The 20,083-nt window shown below is 42.4% G+C and overlaps 1 protein-coding gene across 6 annotated transcripts in view; it reads right to left on the bottom strand.

Annotated features, from left to right (window-relative positions):
- Positions 1–752: 752 nt before the first annotated feature.
- fgfr2 (fibroblast growth factor receptor 2) overlaps positions 753–20,083 on the bottom strand; it is a 36,940-nt gene continuing 17,609 nt past the window's right edge. For 3 of the 6 annotated variants that reach the window (XM_072391325.1, XM_072391329.1, XM_072391330.1), the window contains 12 exons: positions 18,215–18,405; positions 16,994–17,138; positions 15,180–15,379; positions 14,111–14,250; positions 11,910–12,031; positions 10,920–11,030; positions 9,679–9,869; positions 8,830–8,952; positions 7,689–7,759; positions 4,182–4,319; positions 3,795–3,900; positions 753–2,427 (listed from right to left, as the gene is read on the bottom strand). In XM_072391325.1, coding sequence (XP_072247426.1) covers positions 2,263–2,427; positions 3,795–3,900; positions 4,182–4,319; positions 7,689–7,759; positions 8,830–8,952; positions 9,679–9,869; positions 10,920–11,030; positions 11,910–12,031; positions 14,111–14,250; positions 15,180–15,379; positions 16,994–17,138; positions 18,215–18,405 — 1,703 coding nt within the window. In that variant the 3' untranslated portion in view covers positions 753–2,262. Of the gene's footprint in view, positions 2,428–3,794; positions 3,901–4,181; positions 4,320–7,688; positions 7,760–8,829; positions 8,953–9,678; positions 9,870–10,919; positions 11,031–11,909; positions 12,032–14,110; positions 14,251–15,179; positions 15,380–16,993; positions 17,139–17,789; positions 17,929–18,214; positions 18,406–20,083 lie in introns of all 6 variants that reach the window. The other 3 variants (XM_072391326.1, XM_072391328.1, XM_072391327.1) reach the window with 3 other exon arrangements.

Here is a 20,083-nt window from a genome sequence, read left to right as displayed (position 1 = left end):
AATGTTTACAATATATGGCTTATTTAAGTGAATTATGTCAGTACGACTGCTCTGCCTTTTTGGGGTCTGCCACAAGGGTAATGTGGCGCGAGGTCGATAAGCAACCACTATTACAAAGTACAACCACATTCCTGGCAATCAATCACTCACGCTAAAAGATCTGCTATGATTAACTTACATCAAATCAAGTAAATCAACTATTCGCTCTGTTGAATTAAGTCTGTTCTGATAAGAGGAAAAAGGGAAATCAATCAGTTAATCGGAGCATCTATTAGAAGGTTAACAAAGCCTCTTTGGTTGATCAAAGTTAGACAGAATGAGACAGAGCTGTGCTATCATGACAATTACAAGCTCCCTTTTCATTAACAAAATTGCTTTGACTACGAGCAAATATTCTAATCTGATCAGGTTTCCTCTGTATTTGTGCTGAGCATGACAGTTTTGCATCTTGGCATGTGAAGGTGAGTTTTTATTTAAGATTACCCCACGTCTGTCTAAACCACAGACAAACATCATTTAGCCATTTAGAGCCCTCCTGTGGAGTTTGTCTAAACTGGCTTCACATATTGTGGAAAATCCCCCTGACCAGATAGTAGCACACCAGTGGCAAAAACCAAACGTTCCATCCCCACATCAGATATAAAGCAAAAGAAAATGGTAAATGATAACACATTCTTCTATCATAGGAAAACAAAACAAATTGAGACTTTGCAAAGTGTACAATCAATAAAGGCAAGAGATTTGTGCAGGAATGTATTTCATCAACTTTTATTTTTCACATATGGCATTATCACCTGCAAAACAACATCTTAATGTTGGTCCAGTAGAAAAAGAAAAAAAAAACACTTGAATGATTTAATACTTTGTTTTTCAGATTTCAACGCTGTCATGTGACTTTTGAGTCTATATTTAGTCTAAATGAGGATGCGGATTGCTAGTTAAGTATTTCCAAATTCTTATGTCTTTCAGTTACACATAAATATCCAGAAAGAATCATTTTCTAAAGCATAGCTAAGAAAGACTGGATAAAAATGGCATTAACATCTACATATGAAAGGGATTAGATGACTATAAAATGTACAGTTGTTTTTTTTTTACTTTAACTTAATATTCACATTCATATATAAAACTTACAAAACCTTGATCTTTCAAACCCGCTAAAAATATTGGTTTTTCCCCCTCTTACTGCTGAAAGATCATTTTAAATTACCGTACATTTAATGGATTATTTTCGTATTATGCGCATCATTAATGTCATCGTTTTCATTGTTTTTATTCTTTTCGACTCATTTCAAAATACGTAAGTCAATAAATTAACATGTTACGTCAGTCCCTGAAAGCCAATACTCAACTGTGTTACTGAAAGAGAGTAAGGAGAGTGTTTGTGTGTATCAGAGTGTGCATCCATGTCTGTATGTGTGAATATGTGTAATAGGAAATATAGGACACAAAATCCGTTAGCATACCTGCCTCAAACTGAAAGCAGGGTGGGGGTGGGGATTATTTCCAAGTCCATACAAAAAAATAATTCATTGTAAATATATATAATATATTTTTATACATATTTGAATATATTTACAAATATACCCAGCACTATACATTATACTGTGTATTCTTTCTCCAGAATAATTGGGGAGGTTTATCAATAGAACTGAAAAAGAAATGCACCAATATTACAAAATGAACAAGAGAGAACCTTTTATATTTGCTCTCCTCCTATTACTGTTTTTGTTAGTCGACGCTCTGTCAGTCCGTTTCCTATTTCTCTTCCTTTTGTAGTCCCCTTTTTTTGTCCTTTTTTGTTTAGAGTTCACATCAGTCCATACATTCTTCCAGGAGCAAAACAACAGTCTTGGAATGCCAGCCTCTGCCACTGGATCGCCAAACAAGTAATATCGTTGAACCTCTGGGTACAAAGATGAGAACCAAAATGAAAAATCTATGTGTTTATGTGGGAGAGGAAGAGGAGGCGGAGGACGAAGAACATCCCCTGGGAATGTCATTTCATTCAGTCAGTACAAAATAGATTCTGTAGGGTCCCTGTCCTCTCTTTTAAGACCTCACATGAGCATGTTGTGTGTGTTCTGTGGGTGCACGGCAGAATGAGTGTGTGACAGCAGCGCTGCCATTAGATCAGTCCGGTCTGGGTCCGTTAGTCCACTGGGATCCAGACAGAGGGGCTGGGGTGATTCCAGAAAAGGTGTCTGTGCTACGTGCATTCGAGAACGTTGAGGTTGGGCAGAGAGGGGGTGGGTAGCGGGCTCATCTTTTGACATTCCCGTTGATGTGCTGGTACTTGGGGAGGCAGGGCTCGTCCGGTAAGGGGTCGTGAGAAAATACAGAGTCGTCACCAGAGGAGCAGGAGCTACGAGTGTCAGGGAAGCTGGGGGAATACTGCTCTGTCGGAGCACACAGGTCCAGATACTCCTGTAGACGTAAATAGAGGGAAAAGAGGGTTGGGTTAGAACATTTATACTCAGACAAAATGGAAACATGTTGTGAAAGAAGTGAGAGCTGAAAAGACAGAGCAAACAGAAGAAAATTCAGAGCTGAAACCCAGTCAACAAGAAAAGGGACTTTCTAGAGAAGAGTGAGAGGGGTGGAGGGGAGAGTATCACCTTCATTATGATATTTATCTAAACCATACCAAATCACCCTGGGAGGATTTATGGAATGGAACAAAAAAAAGATCTTAAACTGGATACTGTATGAAAATATTTGCAGGAATAATAGGTAATAAATTGAATGTTGGACTGCAGGGTGATCCAGCAGAGCTGACCTAGTTGCACCGCAGAATGGTTGGGAATTTGAGGAATAGAAGACCCTTTTAGGGAAGAGATGCCAGCCTTTGCAACATATTTTCACATAATTTCAGTCAAAACAGATCTGATATCTGACACCAAAAAGCCTGAAATAAACACTAAAAGATGGTTTGAAAAAAAAAATCAAGGAGCTGGCAGACCACAACAAACCGCCATAAGAAGGAAGATGAAAACCTCAAGAAATCCTGTTGTGAATTTTTGACTCAGACCAGTGTTGTGAAGTTGTTTGTGTCTGCACCCTTTTTTTCTCCCCTTTCCTCGACTTTCATGGCTGGTTCTGGGGCTAGTTGTGAGGAGGAAGAGTTCTTGGGGTTTTGTAGAAAATGAGCACTGGTTTCCATTTTCCCAGCTGAACACGAAAAGGCTCGTATTACTAAAGATCTTCACATCTGCCAGCGGTTTGGGGTAGGAGGGAAAGGAGGGGGAGAGAAAGGCAAGAAAATGCTGCTTTATTACATTTCAAAAGTTCAAACTCAAAATTGGGCTATTTTGGCATAAATTCATGAAGTTTCAGCTCAGGAGCAGATGAGTTTTGACAGCTTTCCATCGACGGCCTCTTTTCAGGTCAGCGCACGGATATCACACAAGACAGAGAGGGGAAAAACGCAGGCCATTTTGGGGAGTGAGGCATGGATGTGATGCTTGGGCAACTTCACTGAGACGCAGCGGCTGTGCTGAGCCTGGATCAGATCATCCAGTCATTTGTCAGTCCCTGTTTACACCTTATGTCAATAAAGCTCCATAAACTTTTTGCAACATTCATCTGGACCCTGCATGCTCTTGCAAAAATGCTATTTTGTTTGTATGTCGCAAATTTAGCTGTTTTACTGTCATAGAATACCAGACAGTCTCATTTGCCAGGATGTCATATGATGTCATGAATTCTGCCCACCAAAAAGGAAGGAACTTGTGCTAATGAACCCTGAAAGGGTGCAGAGAGATGTGAAAAATGAATAACAGAGCTGCACTCACTTCGTTGGTGTTCAGGGTGAGGATTCGATCCAGATCCTCGACAAGCTGCTTGAAGGTGGGTCTCTGTGATGAGATGGCATGCCAGCAGTCTTTCATCATCATGTACCTGAGTGAGAGAAAATGACAGTTTACTCAGACAGGGTTGGAGAGGGGAGAGAATTTTCTGGACTTTTTCTTGGCAGCATGGCAGAGCTGCACCATTGTCCACTGACAGCAGACAATCACAGCTGTGCAGAGGCCCAACAGAGTGGGCACAGAGCCCTGAAGACATGGATCTGATTGAGACTGGGCTGTGAAGGAGTCTTCGCGTGAGAGAAAACATGCACTCTGTTGTCAGCTGTGTTGGAAAAAATGACAATTTTTGTAGGATAAAAAGGCTAAACTTACAGCTCGTTGGTGCAGTTGCCGGGCTTGTCCATGCGATGGCCCTCTTTTAGCAACTTGAAGAGCTCTTCAACTGGAATGCCAGGGTAGGGTGAGCCCCCCAGGGTGAAGATCTCCCACATCAGCACCCCAAATGACCAGCTGGTGGAGGAGGGGACATATTTATATTAATTATGTAGTTACAAGAGTGACAGTCAAAAAAGTGAGATTCATCTCTCCACTTTTGTCAATTGACTATGGGTTTGAAAAATTCCAGCAGCGTAACATCAGTGGTGTCAATGCCCACTTTCTGCCATCCAGTGACTTGTCGTGCACAGCCGCTGCCAGTGCTACTCTGGCCCTGCTCTCAATAAAGGCCTTTGTGCCTCCCTAGCTGTTTTACACAGACTGGCGTTGTCCGAACACACCACACCAAAGCAAACACTGGACCACCCACATCAGACAAAGGAGACACAAACAACAAAACATGTAGAGATGAGGATGGTCACTATTAATTCTTAACTGCTTCCTCATTTCAGTGCTTGGCTGTTAAATATCAGAGATTCAAAGCTTCAGATCTCATCATCATCCCGCTGCATGTTTATATAAGCAATAAAGAGTGTCTCAAATGACAATTCTTGGTCCATTCCCACAAAAAAGCTTTAGCATTTTGAGCAGACACATTTACAAACACAGAGCACGCGCACTCATTCAGACAGCCACAAACCACATTAGTGGTCCAACTAGACAAGTATGCAAACTGGTGAGGGTTGGGCATTTATCAGTTCTTCCATCTGTTTACACAACTAGCCAGCCAGGTTTGTTCTCTCCTCTATCAGTGTGTTGTATCTCTGCACTTGTTGACACACTCATCTCTCCTTTCTATGTCACTTTGTAACCATCTCTCAGCTCTTGTCAATCTGTCGGGCTGTACAACTTCGTGTCCACCTGCAACCAGCCATGACTTACAAAATAAACACACAAACTGCCGTGCTCAGGGGTCTCTTCAACTGATTTTGGCAGTCTGCCTTCACAAAGAGCCCTTACGTACATCAGCCAACTTCATACTTACAGGGACTATATTTAAACAAATCAATAAATGGATCTAATTTTATTCAACTCACGCAGTTATGACGTGCGTTTTTTTTTTTTTTGGTGAGGTTTATGATGCCCAACTAAATACAACATGAATACGAATTCCAAAAAATGTTTTTTAGTGTCCTTGCTGACCATCTTCATTGTATCTAGAAACCATCAACAAAATCAAAATGAAATGCCATCAACACACAATAATAGTTTGAATAGAACCATACTTAGCATTGTGTTGCCATGCTTTTTCCTTACATTTTTTAATCACTTGGGAACTGAAGATTCTAATTGTTGCTGTGTTTCAGAGGAAGCTATGTCCATTCTTGCTGAATTCAAGATTTCAGCTGCTCAATAGTCTATGGTTATCTGATTCTCCTCCTAAAATTGTTCCATAGATTTTTCAGTAGGAGACAGATCTAGATTGCTGGCAGGCCAGTCCAGCACACAGACTCTGTCTACCAAGCCAAGCTATTTTAAGATATGCAGAATGAGATCCGGTATTGTCCTGCTGAAATAACCATTTACTTCCTAGAAAAAGACATCATGTTGGATGTATCTGTGCAGGGTTAATTTAGGCCTCCTCCTCGAAATATAGTTTCAGGTTACATTTCTGGATGCACCAACGGACTCTGTTAAGTACCAATGGTCCTCCAACGTACTCCCAACCCCATGTGGCTATAATGATCACAATTACATGATGGATTCTCATGCAGGGCTCAGGGCTTGAAGGTCACACACATCCTTGACTTTTATGTACTGAGATCCATAATTCTTGAATTATTTACAATATCATACATTGTAGCTCTTCAAACACCAAAGTTCGTTGCAATTGTGAACTAAAGAAATATTTTCTTTTGAGCTGATCAATGATCAAGTTTGTCACAAAATGGTGAGCTACAGCCCATGATGCTTGGAAAGACTAAGCTTGTGGTGGATCGTCCTTTTATACCAAATCCTGACACACTTACCTGCCTCTCCCCAAACTGTTTTTGAGCTTGTTACTGGCATCAAACCCTAAATGAGTTTGTTTTCTAAATACAATGAGGTTGATCTGAGAATTTTTTGGGAAATTAGGTTTGTGCGTAAATTAGTGACCCTGATAAAGATATGAAAGAATCAAACAAATCTAAAGCCCAAGTCTGGCCATAATATGGTGTCTCTGGACCTGAGCTACAACACTTTACTCATACCTACACCAACCAGAGCTGAGCCCTCTGGGCCCATTTGTCAAAACAGCAATAGGAGACATTCATTGGAATTCATGTATTCATTTAATCTGATGTCATGTATAGATTGCCTGGTGATGTTTGAGCACAAGCCCCAGTCCACCTCCCCCAAGATACAGAGGAGTACAACAATAAAGCCAATTACTAAAAGTGAGTGATGAATTGTAATTAGCAGTGAGCTGATACAGGAATACAGCAGCCACTTCATGCTTGCACCCCCAAACACACAACTGCCCCTCCCCCCTGTGCTCTCCAACATTATTGATTGATGCTGTGTTGTGTTGTTTGTGCACATGTTATTTATGTGCACAAACAACAAGTGGACAGAGACATGGACAGAAAAGAGATTTTTTTTAGTTTAGTGAGCTAATTTTGTGTGCTACTGGTGTATGACTCAAACACACACATACAACCCTTCTTTCCCGAGGGTCAGCATGCAAAGCATTTATCTAATTGCCACATACACTTTCAGCCGCCAATGTCTGGAGCAGAAACTTCAAACAGCGCTGTCAGAATACATAAGACTCAAACACCGAAAACAGAGGGACGCTCTCCCTTTGTTCTGTTTTTAGAATGACTACTCTTGATCTTAAAAAAAAAGAGGGGGGGGGGGGGACAGAGACGGGTCAACAATTCACATACCAGATGAATGAAAATAAGAATGCAGGGATGAAAGGGGGGTTATTTTGATCATGGAACTGCTCCAAAATGATGAGCAGCATGTTCAAAGTGTTGCTGAATGAGCATAGGAGAGTGAAGAGGGGGTTAAAGAGAGGGTGGATGAAGGCCTGCACTGGAGCGCCATAGCATTGTTGCATACAGACATATGTGGAGGCCCAAAAAGGTGGGGAGACTTCCGAGCCGAGCCGGAGGAGTGAGGGGGTGAATCAGAGGAGGGGGTGCCGGTGGGCTCCAGGCTCCTTACAGGCCCTTTGAAGCCGGTCAGATTAGTAACACGGCATTGGCTCCAAGTCTAGCGTGAAATCCTCACTTTTGCCACAGACTGGCCAGCGCTATCCCCCTATAGCCAGTTATTCCCAACCCCACCCTCATCCAAAACGGCCCCAAAAATTTTCTCCTCACTGAAAAACAACCTCACCAGTCTGACTGCACGAACATGAAAAAGCTGTGATAGTGCCTCTTACTCGTTTCACTGATGTATGCAAATCAATCTCTTTTAGCAGTGGGATACATAAACACTCTGTAAAGTACTTACACATCACTCTGGTGTGTGTAGACCCGGTCGAATAGGGCCTCTGGAGCCATCCATTTTACCGGGAGACGACCCTGAGGACACACACAGATGAGAGGTTAACTCAAATTTACCCAAAAAACACCAATAAACTCATAATTTCCAGCCTCATCAGCAAATTCAAATTCATTCGTTGCAGCATCGCTTCAATACTCCCAGGAAAGCAAAAAATGTGAAATGAGTTTCACCTTGGGAATAAGGTGCTGGAGAAGCGTTATCTGGGAGGAGGATTTCCCAGGGGACCATTTACATTATTAAAGTAACAGAGCTGATAAACAGGGTCATAGATAGAGGAGAGAGTTTATCTGTAGGAACCATTACAGAGCAGGCTGAGAAGCTAAGCACATTTGACAAGGTCAATGTGTGTGTGGTAGTTTAATAGCCAGAGCAACCTCATGAGACACTGAGTTATCAAAAGAGGTAATACCTCAGGGCATAGTAACACTCTTCAGCTGTTGTAAATACTAAAAGACTAATGCAATAAATGCATTAATATGACAGACTTTTAATCATGATGGTAAAATGTTTATTAATCAATACAAACAGAGATTGCTGAAAATTGTTCTATTGGTCACAATAAAATGAACAAAAATGATCAACAGTGATCATAACAGTAGCTGATGTCCCTGTCCTAATCCTCACGACCATCATCAACTGTGAATATTGTTGTTGTTGTCATCGGCTAGTTCTCAGCATGATCGTGCAAGTGATGAAAAGGCAATCATGCATATTAAATGAGGATGCGCAGGCACTGCTGCTCTGTGGTGGGAAATAAGAACACCACTGGGCCACTATGGAGATGTCAATTATGTTTAGGCCGCTCCCCTCTCCCCCTCGTCTCCCTCTCTCTCCCTCTGCCTGTCTTTCGAGCTAATTGAATAAGTGTTGATGCAACTAAAAGAACAAGAGACTGAGGGGGTAAACAAGGCAGAAGTTCCAGAAGCACTACATTCACGGGATACATGGGAACCCTCAGCTTCTGCCAAGATACCAGCAGAGGAAAAGAATGAAGCCAAAAGAATGAGACATGGGCTAATCTCTCACTGAAACTTGCTAAAATACTCATCTTTCTAATATTGGTGAATTATTCATGTTGAGGACTTACATTGGTCGTCTTTTTATAGTAGTCGATGTTGTGGACGTCCCTGGCCAGCCCAAAGTCAGCGATCTTCATGACGTTGCTCTCAGTGACCAGAACGTTCCTGGCTGCCAGGTCTCTGTGTATACACTGGGATGGAGAGAGTGGAAAAAAAAAAAAAAAATGAGGGAAGTCGGGGAAGTACGGGAATGTTCCACATAATGGAAAATGCAAAGGGGAGGAGAAGGATGAGACAGTTCTTTAAATTAACTCAAGAAACAGGTGTACTCCTAATTTGGAAAGGTGTTAAAATATTTGTTGCGTGTGTAATCTCGGTAATCTCCGTCATAGAGGTAGCATTTGACTGAATAACATGACGCCACACTGGCTACACCAGTATGAGCATGTCTGGATAAGTAAGGATTCCTCACATAGTTGAGCCATATATATGGCTGGTTGGTTGTGAATCAGAGAGCATGTGCTGGTAAAACATACATATGCACTCCAGCATGTGTGTGCGTGTGGGACAGTATGATTTGTCACATTCCAACAGTGAGAGGGACCGTGAGGCTGCATTTGGCTAACATGATTGTACCCCACCATTGTGAAAACTTCCCAATTCTTCCACACAGAGGGGCTTTTGTGGTAAAATGAGAGACAATGCAGGGACAGGGCAGGGGGTCCGAGTAGTGTTTTCAGGAGACAATGTTCCCACAGTGACGCACAAACAAGCTTCCTACGTAAAACCTTCCTGAATACATTTGTCAAACCCTCTTGAGTACTGGCACAGAACCGTGGACTGCACTGTGTAGACAGCAGGTGGGAGATTGGTGTGAGAGTGACATTTTTTTGTGTTTGCATGTGTCCTCTTCTTACCTTCTGGGATGCCAGATACTCCATGCCCCGTGCCACCTGATAAGTGCAGGAGACCAGATCTTTGAAAGTGAGCTGTTCGTCTGAGACACGGGCGATGTCGTAGGAGTATTCCATGCCGGGCGGCCGGCGGGCTCTGAGGTACTCCCTTAGGTTACCTTTGGAGGCATACTCTACTATTACATAGAGAGGCCCTGCATAGGTGATAAGACTTGAATTAATGGTTGAATCTATTCATGAAAGATTCTCTTTAATAGAAAGTGAACAAACTTCTGAGTGAATTTTAAATGCGAAACAGTACATCTGAATGATGTACATCATGGTTGCCGAGTGGCTTGGAGAAAAACAGAGCTCACATCTTATTAAATTCCAACTTTTCCATGTAACATACAAATGGCTTCTGGTTACTTCCAAAATGAAAAAAACATCTTGTCTCATCCTGCCTGTCTGATGTGGTCTGATCACTCATTTTTTGAATTTGTTTAAACATGCAGCACACCATCAAATGTAAAAGTTCACAAGGCTGATCAAGCTGTCTCTCTAAAAAGCAACATACAGTCATGTGAAGAAGAAAGTACACCCTCCTTTAGTCATGCGGTTCTTACAGGTCTTAATTTAATTAAACATGACCTAAGATGAACAACACACAAAATATTACAGTGTGTCGTCATAATTTAACAACAACTAAGCCAAAATGCAGAATCAGTGAGTCAAAAACTAAGTTTACCACATAATGCAACATCTTGTAGAACGACCTTGGGATGAACTTGCTGGGATGCCCTCTCCAGGGAAGATTAACAGCTGTCTTGAATGTTTACCACTTGTGAATAATATTTCCTACTGTAGAATGATGGACTCCAAATAGTTTGAAAATGGTCTGGCTTTTATAGAGGCATTCGCATTTGGTAAACATCAATTAATCAATTAATTTGATTAACAGTATCTGGGTTGTACTTAACTTCTTAATTCCTATGGAAGCAGTAAATGTGACCTCAGATTTTTCTCACACTGCTTCAGCATTTTGATTTAGTTTTTCTTCAATAAATAACACGTGTTGCTGCTCATCTGATGTTTTGTTCAACTAAAATTAAGACCTGGTAAGGAAAGATTTTTTTCATATAATTTCCTTGTATGTAGTAGTTTAGAACCAGAGGATGTTGTACTTTCCATTTCACATGACTGTATATAAAGAAAAATCTCATGTGTTTATCACATTAAAAAGAATTCTCTCCCATACAACTTACCATCCTGTGTGCAGGCTCCCAAAAGGTTAATAATGTTCTTATGTTTGCCAATCATCTTCATCATTTCCATCTCTGACACCAGGTCAGACAGGTCTTTCTCGGTGGCATCATCTGACAATAAAAAGAAGTTACAATGAAGGTTGTCTGGAAAAGGTCATGAAAACAAACAGATCCCAGTCCTGTCCCACATTAACCTTTTGACTCCAGACTACAGGGGCACCCAGTTAAACAACACCTTGTTTTGTAGGTGCTTCTGATTAAGTGAGGCTGACAGAAAATTAGGCTAAAGTTACAGCAATGAGAAAATCTCCTCACACTGACTACAGAGGCAACCTTTCAGTGCCAGGGAGAGGGTGGAGACGGAATTGAAAATGTTCCATCTGGATTCATTATCATCGGCACAGTCTCCTTTTGTCCTGGACCTGCTTGAGCTAGTAGAAGTTAATTAATATACTGAGATGATCAGAATGGCACTGCTTGCGTTCCTCTGAATCATTACCGTATCTGGAGTCATCATAAGGATACGGCTGTTGTTGTCATGAAGTCTGCAGACCTGCTGCTGTACCTGATCTGACTGTGCATTGCAATCCCAAACCAATCCACTACCACCCCCTCCTACTTCTTTCATTAATCACAGCAGCAGAGCTAAGGTGACTTGCCTCTTTGTGTGGGTGCTGACTGAGCTTTAGCCAGCTGCTGCTCTGGGGTCAGGTATGTGACCGCCCCTAACCCTTACCTACTCAACCTGCCTTCTTCAAGCCGTCACTCAGCAACCACCAATAACAAATAATAACAACAGCCCCAGGCTCCACCTTGCACCTCTGCTGAACCCTCACAACAGCATGAATCTCCTACAACACATTCTCTGCTTCCCCACAAGACACAATGAAGCAATGTCCGTCTTACTCCAGTGGTTGGATTTTAAGCACAAGTCAAACATTTAACAACACAACCCCAATGTAAGTGTGCAGCAACAAGGGAGCCACTTACCTTTCAGCATTTTGACTGCAACAGTAACGGCCTCCTTGGGTTTGTCCTTATCAATGCCCAGGGCCTCTGCCATTACCACTTGGCCGAAACAACCTTCACCTAGAGGTTTGCCCAGGGTCAACCTGCAGACACCAGACAGCAAACACAAAGGAAGAAATTGAAAAAAAGAAAAAGAAAAAAAAACAGCAGGAAGTTGAATAGCGGCGGAAACACAAACTGAAACCTGTCCACCTGATCAGACCGTTGCATCCATAATCCCGCCGTGCAAAAAACAACAAAAAACAGGTCAGATGGAGTGTGAGAGCAGGAGAGTTCATGAAACCAGGCACAGAGCCAATTTCTCAGCCTCACCCTATTTTTTTCTGACAGCATCCCTCTTACTTTTTCAATCACATTGCATCTGTTTGAGTGCTTTATTGGCTCGGTGACCGGTGACTCGTCTGTGCCAGGGTAGTAGGTAAGAAGGCAGACATGGCAACAATAATCACTTGATAAAACTAGGGAGTGCCACTTATTTCTAAATTGTTTACCCTGCCTTGGCATGTTCCAATATACACTCTTTACAAGTCATTACTCAGAGCTTAGCTTAGGCTGACACATTAGCCTGTGACAGATGGAATCCTGGCTTTGTTTGCCATAAAAGTGGACCAGACTGCAATACCAGTTGGAAATGTATAATCTAATTGTAAGGCTTGTCAAAATAACTGGCGTTCAACATCTCACAACTCTTACTTGTGTTCTTTCGCAACTATTCAGAGCTGCAGCACTCATCTGATACCCCTGAACAAGCAATGTACCCTGGCACTTTTTCATTTGATTGACTTGTGTTGGTCCCACCCCTAAGGATGAGTGTCTGGGCTATGTAAACATTCACACTACCCAACGCAAAGCCAAGGGCCTGAGGCCGGCGCCCTGCCGTAGTAACACAATCCCCTATCTGTCCACACACACTCTCCACACTCAATGGCAACCATTCTGTCCATCCAGCCACACATAATCATTGTTATTTTTCCTCCATGCAAACCGCAAACGTTAGCATTCCTCAACATTCTGCAATCCCAACATGATCCCTCAGGCTCTGGGATGACAGGCAGAGAATTAAGACCCAAACAGGGAGGCACACAAAGATTTATTCAGCCTAGACAAAACATTTCCTTTTGTTAGTTAATCAATTAAAATCCTAACTTTCACCAAAGTACCATCCAGCATGCAAACAGTCTAGCATTACATCAGAAATGCTTCATTACTGATGAATGATGGTACGATTTATGATCCCAGCTCTTTTTACAGCCATTCTAACAAAAGACAGGCTTTCGTGTTTACAGTTTGGGATTTTCCCCTTTTTCTTTCAAAACGTGAGGCCTCGGTTGCATATTAAACTATTCTAACCTTTGCCATCCTATTAAATCCACCCTAAAGCTTATCACTGGCCACTGTAACCGTGACTAACCGAAACCTCAGCTGTGCTAATTCTTTTGGTATGATGCAGAGCAAACACTCCTCGCCCAAACACGCAGATGAAAGCCATGAGTGCTAGCCGCTAATTAGCACAGCTTTTCTCCTTACCAACAGAAGCATGTGTGAGGGACTGTGGCTGAGTGAGAGTGTGAAGGGCTACAGTGACAGTTGTAAGAATGAGGTAAGGGGGGAAGAGAGCCAAGTTCACCAAGACATGAATCAGTACCTTTTATCTCAGCCACCACAACCATTACTCGCTTGTTAGTCATTTCTGACTGCAATCTTCAAACAGAACAATAGTTATTTAAACATTTAGCAGTGGAGATACAATCAGTGGGATAGTCTTTGTGTAGTAGTGCTGGTGTTAGCAGCTACTAAAATGCACCCTGTTAGCCAAAGATAGTTGGACTGGGATTGAGGGTGCTGAAAGCTGTCGTGCATACCATCAAACAGGTACCATATGCAGGCTCTGAGTCTTGACTGTCTTATCATAAGTACCCCCTTTTAGATGAAAGCAGATAGCAGATAAGTGTGATTTAGTCATTTTATGCAGGAGCTGACTCAGATTTACATAAAGAGGTATTTTGTATTTTGAAAAATGGTAAAACTTGTAATTAAGAACACTGCATTAGGATGCATTAGTATGGCAACACAACACCGGTGAACAGCTGACATTGGAAGAAAGGACATTGGATGCCACAGGACATGGTAGCAACTGATCACAAGAAACACACGGCCCTCACCTGTCCCGGGCAAACTCCCACCGTGGGTCTTCGGGAAGGTCATACTCAGGGATTGGCTCATCGTGTGCAGAACTCCGCCGTGTTGTGATTCGTACCAGAGGGGTATTGGAGTTCATGGAAGAGCTTGAATCTGCCGACACCTAAAGGAGAAAGGAGATTGGCTGATCACCGGAGTCTGGGTTCATCGACCAGTTAAAGCTCCAAGGCATCACTAGAGGAGTCAGTGTGTGTACGTGGGATTAACTGGGATACTTTGGGAAATTAACAATACTGCTTTATCTAGCACATAAATCTGTGAAGAATATTCTTAATACCAGTTAGTGGTTAAACATTAGCACATACTGTATCTCGAGGGCCAGAGATTATATTTCATCTATTATTAAAAAGTGAGCAACAACAGTAATTTTGATGAATCTGTGTTAATCACTGGGCTTCAGTGCTGTCCTCAGGGCTCATCTCTACCCCCCCTGCCCTCACCTTACCTTGACACAGGAATCAGTCTTTCCGCAGAATGTAATCCAACACTTTCTGTACCTTTTTGGTTTCCCTTGAGGGAAAAGCATGTCTCACATACAAGAGGAAAAAAAACCTCTAGCTGCAGCTTTAGGCAGCAGTGCTAACTTACACAAAAATGCACACCCCCTAAATGGGGCTAGAGGTACATCCTTTAAAATACCACAGCTGCATGCACTGTGGTGTGTGGAATTATCTTGTATACAGAATCCAAGTAATTATTGTTTTTACAAATACATCAACTGTGTTATTATATTTTTCTTCATCAAGATGAGACACATCAGTGTCTTGTTTTATGTATTTGAAGTTGTCAGAATTTATGTCAACCAGCCATATTTGGTAACTTGACTCATATATGGAGTATCTGTTGGATCAAATATTAACCACAGTCCCATAGGTACCCAAGAATTGAGCATACAAGGTCCTTTTATAAAGCAGAGTTTTTTTCTTATTTTAAAGCCCCTATTTTCAGTTACTGCATTTCTTTAGCATGTGTGTATATTGTGTTTGCTCCTCCAGGGGTGTTAGATGCCATTAGAACTCTTTATCTACTTTCTGTTACCTGGCGGCGCAGAGGAATCTGTTTGGTCAGTTTGTGGACCGCCGGCTGGCCACCAAAGTCGGGCTTCTTTGCAGTGTTCTTCATACGGCACACCACCACGATGCCAACCATGCAGGCAATGAGGAAGACGCCTGCACAGTATATTGCGATCTCTACATAGTCAGGGGAGAGGGCCCCTGGGGATTTCTCAAGGTCTGAGGAAAATGAGGGGACAGCAGTGAGATGGAGGTCAGGAGAAGAAGAAAACTCTAACTCACATGGTTTCTATTTGAACAGACACACGTGGGTATCAGACAGGCAATTGCAGAGATGAGTCATGCATACATGTAATCACAATTGGAAGGCAAACTAAACAGAAGTAATTTTGTGTTTCTCTTTTTCCTCAGAAAAAAGAGACACAGCTGCTTTTTCAGGCCTGTACTGGGCTTAACAATCAAAACAGATATTAACATGCCCTACGTATGTCTGCTACTTTGTGCTAATGACATGCGAGTACAAGCACAACTGGACACTCACGAATGGCAGAACAATACGATCTTCACTTCAGATAGCTAACAAGGGAGACCTGAGTCCTTTGTGGTTGTATAAGACCTGAACTTCCTGTCTAGGAATGGACTAAGTTTGTGCATGTTATAGTTCCATAATGCATAGCCCTCCAGACAACAAAAAAAGGTCTCGTGCAGCACAGCCAACCATACAGCCCATCAGCCAGCAGGAGGTGAAGCTGCATGTCAAAACCATTTTTCCTGTCTGCCTCGAATCTGCTGGTCCAAAAATCACAGCACACATACAGAAGTCACAGCCTTAAAGGCACCAACAGTGCAGATAGAGCAGGTCAAGGATAATGAATATGGAATATTTCTATGAGAAAAAGCCTTTCTGAACATTATTCTTCATTATTTACAAAACAAAACTATTGCTAAAACATTAAAGGCAGTTTGTCTTTTGAGGTCTGCAAAGTGTCAACTACTCTCTTCAGTCTCATTAAATGCCAAGTCAAATACCCTAGTTTGGACTTAAAACTGAGGAGAATTGCCTGTTTAACCTGGAATAAACTTGTGTAGATGCTGACACTAAGTTTTATGTATTTGATCTCTTGTTACGCGTAATTACAGGCTAGACATACAGCAACAGACAAAAAAGGGATTAACTAAGTTCACAAATTTCACATTCATGCGCATGAGTCATTTGCTGTGTTGAAGGGGAGAGGTTTGGCCCTGATAATTGATAAAGTCAAGCCAACTTGAAGCAAGTATTGAGCTTTACCTTTTGACCTTTATTTCAATAAGAAGAAATAAGGGTTTTTAAAAGAGGCCAATTATCAGAGCCAGAAAAGGGGATGGAAAAAACATGTATTTTCTTTGACATGCAGACTCAGAGCAAGTGTGGCACTGAAAGACTTTCCCAAAGGAAAAGGAGAGAGGCGAAAGGCAGATAAGAGAAAGCAGAAGACAAATCCTCATCTTTTCTTTGGAGTCTGACGACATTCGAGCTGCTCTTGGAGCTCCATTTCCATCTGGAGTTATAATAAGTTGTCTGTAAACTACCCCATTATCTTCTCTGAGCTTTCAACAGCTTGCCATTCCACATAATATTATAGAATATATGCTCCCTGCTCTTGCATTACATGATCTTGGATATTGAGCACGCTGGTTCATTGTGGTAATCTAATATCTGAGCTCCAAGGGACTGGGACTCCAAGGTGAGGACTTGCCTTCCAAAAGAGGTCACTGAAATTACATAATCCAACTGGACAAAGATCAGAGGGGGAAAAGGGAAAAGTGAGGACAGTATTTGAGTTTATATACCTGGAAGCACCGTCAAAGTAGCAGTTTGATAGGAGATCCCAATAGAATTACCCGCCAAGCACGTATACTCCCCAGCATCCTCAAATGTTACATTGGGCAAGTAGAGAACTTCTATCTCCTTATCTGTGGTGTTAACACCTGCGGTCTGGGAGAGGAGGAAGGAGAAGAGGAAGAGGGAAGAAAGTGCAAAAGAGGAAATTGAGGTTTGAAGATAACAACAGAAAAGGAGGAGAGCAAAGATGGGAGAGAAAAAGAGAAAGAAAATGAGACCCAAAACACCAGGAAAGAGAAATTAGAAGAGCTGGAAAGTGTCCATCGTTGAGGTCCCATCTTCAAATGATGTTGGGAATTAGGAGAGGGGGGAGACAATGACAGAGCCCAATATGCCACCACAACATGAGAAAATAAAACAAATACACCAAAATAAAAATTCGAAAAGGTGCCCATCACCCAGAGAACCTGCTTATAGAAACCAATCTAATCCACACACTGAACTGGATACATGCACAGAAAGCATGGAGAGCACTGCTACACCACACACTTTCTTGACGCAGATTGCAAGTCAAAAAGAGGTGTACAAATGTAAGACAAGTTGTGATTCATCATCCAAACAGTGCTTCCATGGCGGCACCAATCCCGGCATTCGGGTGGGAGCAGCTGAAAGACAAGGGTGTAACATTCAGGGAGAGAAAACATCCATTAGCCCCAGGAACACCGAGACCACCAGCAGGACCACCACAGAACAGCAGGGAAACCACAGGAGGGGAGGGTAGGTGGGTCAGGTCTCAAGGGTTACCTGGGATGACAGTCAGCCAGCCCGACTGGCTGGCGCGGCCTATATAATTGGAGACATTACAGATATACTCTCCAGCATCTTCCTCTGTTACGTTGGTGATGGTAAGCGTCTCCACATCTGTGCTGTTAATTCCTGAACGCTGCAATCCACACACACATATACTTAGGAACATCACACAAATGAGCAGAAATAATCAGGCAGATGTGCATCATGACAACATCATGACTTAAAGAAACTGTATATGGGTCTGCGGGAGAGCAGACAGAGCAGGAATCATCGCCAAGAGCCAGCAAGGCAAAGACCTGTCATTTCATTTGGGAGGGACTATTATTGATTTGTTATGTAACTTTGGAATTTCAATGTAAAAACTTACAATCACTGGCAAAACACCAAGGATGCGTCTTTAATTTAGGAGTGTTACATACCTTTAACACTTTGACGTAGGGGTGTCCGTCTGGGCCCAACCGACTGCCATTCTGAGTGATGTGTTTCAGCCACTGGATATGAGGTTGGGCATCACTGTAGACCTTGCAGACGAAGCGGGCGTCCTCTCCAACGCGTACAGAGGTGTTGGCTGGGAGACCGGCCTGGAGAATGGGCCGGTGAGGGGATCGTTCTGTTAAGAGAGGAAAATGTTAATTCAATGCTAATCTGAAAAAAACATGGAATACACATCTAGGAATTATTGTCAAACTTGCTTTGTGTACAAGGTTTGGTTAAAGACAACACAGCATTTACAACCACACTGAGGAGCCCACTAGTCCCCACACTCCAACCACCTGCTGCCACCAAAAACCTACAAACACACACATACACAAAATGGCGGCAGTCAGGGGAAGTGCGCGTGCCTCTCTAAAAAAGGTGAGTTGTTCATGAGGGATGGTGAGAGGGTGAGGCTTTGTGACAAAGGGTACAGGCTGGGTTTAAAAAGAGCTAAATATAATATATACATATAATAATTATCTAAATGAATGAGGAGGGGAAAAAAGCCATGTCAGGTTGTCTGTCTGTCTTCCTCTTCCATCTTTTTTAAATCTATCAGATGATATGAGCACAGCCAATCATTCCTCTTTACCAGTCACCCTCCTCCTTCCAGCACATTCTGAGTTTGCCTTGTTTTTTTTGTCTGTCTTTACTGGCCCCCCTTTTTTCACAAGCTCTCTCACCCTCTGAAACTTTCCCAAACAGAAAAGGGTAACAGACCTAAATCTAACAGCCATGTAGTGTTCTCTAACTCTAGAACCTACAAAATAGCTGATGTTACCTGGAGCATTTCTAGCTGTGCTGCAACTGTGTGTGTGATGTGAGAGAGCTGGCCACATGAGGAAACCTCAGAGCAATAACAGTTTGTGGACCAGAGACAAAATACACAAGAGCAGCATTAAAAGAGAAAAAAAGAAATGTGCAAATATTTGTTTTTCTCATGGCAGAAAATACATCCCTTTATTGTTTGTCTGTGCTTTAGGATATTAATGTAAAGCCTTTTGAAGTGACTCAGCTGTGTGTGTAAATGTTCGTGGGCTTGTTTTGCGGGGTTTGTGGGGTACACACTTCAGGTCAGGATAACAGTTAGGGGTTAAAGAATGCAAAATGTTACTCAAAAGCACCTAAAAGCCCCAGCAGACCAAGATAATCAAACATAACAGAAACTTAAGGATAGAAACATGGGAAGGATGTTGGCAAAAGGAATAATAACTGGGGGGAAGTACAGACTCTAGCATTAGATTATATTTAGCTGTGACCAATATGTGGAGTTTGGTTTCAAAACTGTTGAATCAAATTAAGAAATAAATCAGTGACAGTGGCTGAAAGAGGTGTGAGGAGAAAGACCAGAGGCATTTTATGGTGAGCCCTGCAAGAGTGGTGCACCCTGAGCAACCCGGCAAGTTGGTAAGGGAAATGAGCAAAGAAGAACACAGTGTGGCACAGGATGGCATGTGGCTTCCCACAGAATGCTGCACAGCCACAGAGCCACAGCGTGCCACAGTACTGACAGAAAAAGCTGGGATCTACTCTAGCTCCTCATTTGTCCCCCTCACCATGTGTGTCAGCAAGTAGATGTCTGACCGCGGCCCCTTTCTCCAGACGCCAGTTTGAACCAGTAAAGTCTGGCTCCTTTTGTTTTTTAATAGCTGATCCTGCAGGTCATTTGTGCAAAAAAAAAAAAAAACTGATAAGAACAGCCTTTTTGGTCTACGTTTCCCCTCCTTTTCTCTTTCGCTCCCCTCTCTGTCCACCCCACTATAATGGAGCAAAATGAAGCAAGAGGTTGCAGGGGGCAGCAGCTACAGAGC

This window comes from Leuresthes tenuis, unplaced genomic scaffold (genome assembly GCF_036924035.1).
Source record: "Leuresthes tenuis unplaced genomic scaffold, fLeuTen1.0.hap1 SCAF_8, whole genome shotgun sequence".
Classification (NCBI taxonomy): domain Eukaryota; kingdom Metazoa; phylum Chordata; class Actinopteri; order Atheriniformes; family Atherinopsidae; genus Leuresthes; species Leuresthes tenuis.
Note: the sequence above shows the minus strand (reverse complement) of the source record. Positions and strands in the feature narration are given on the sequence as shown.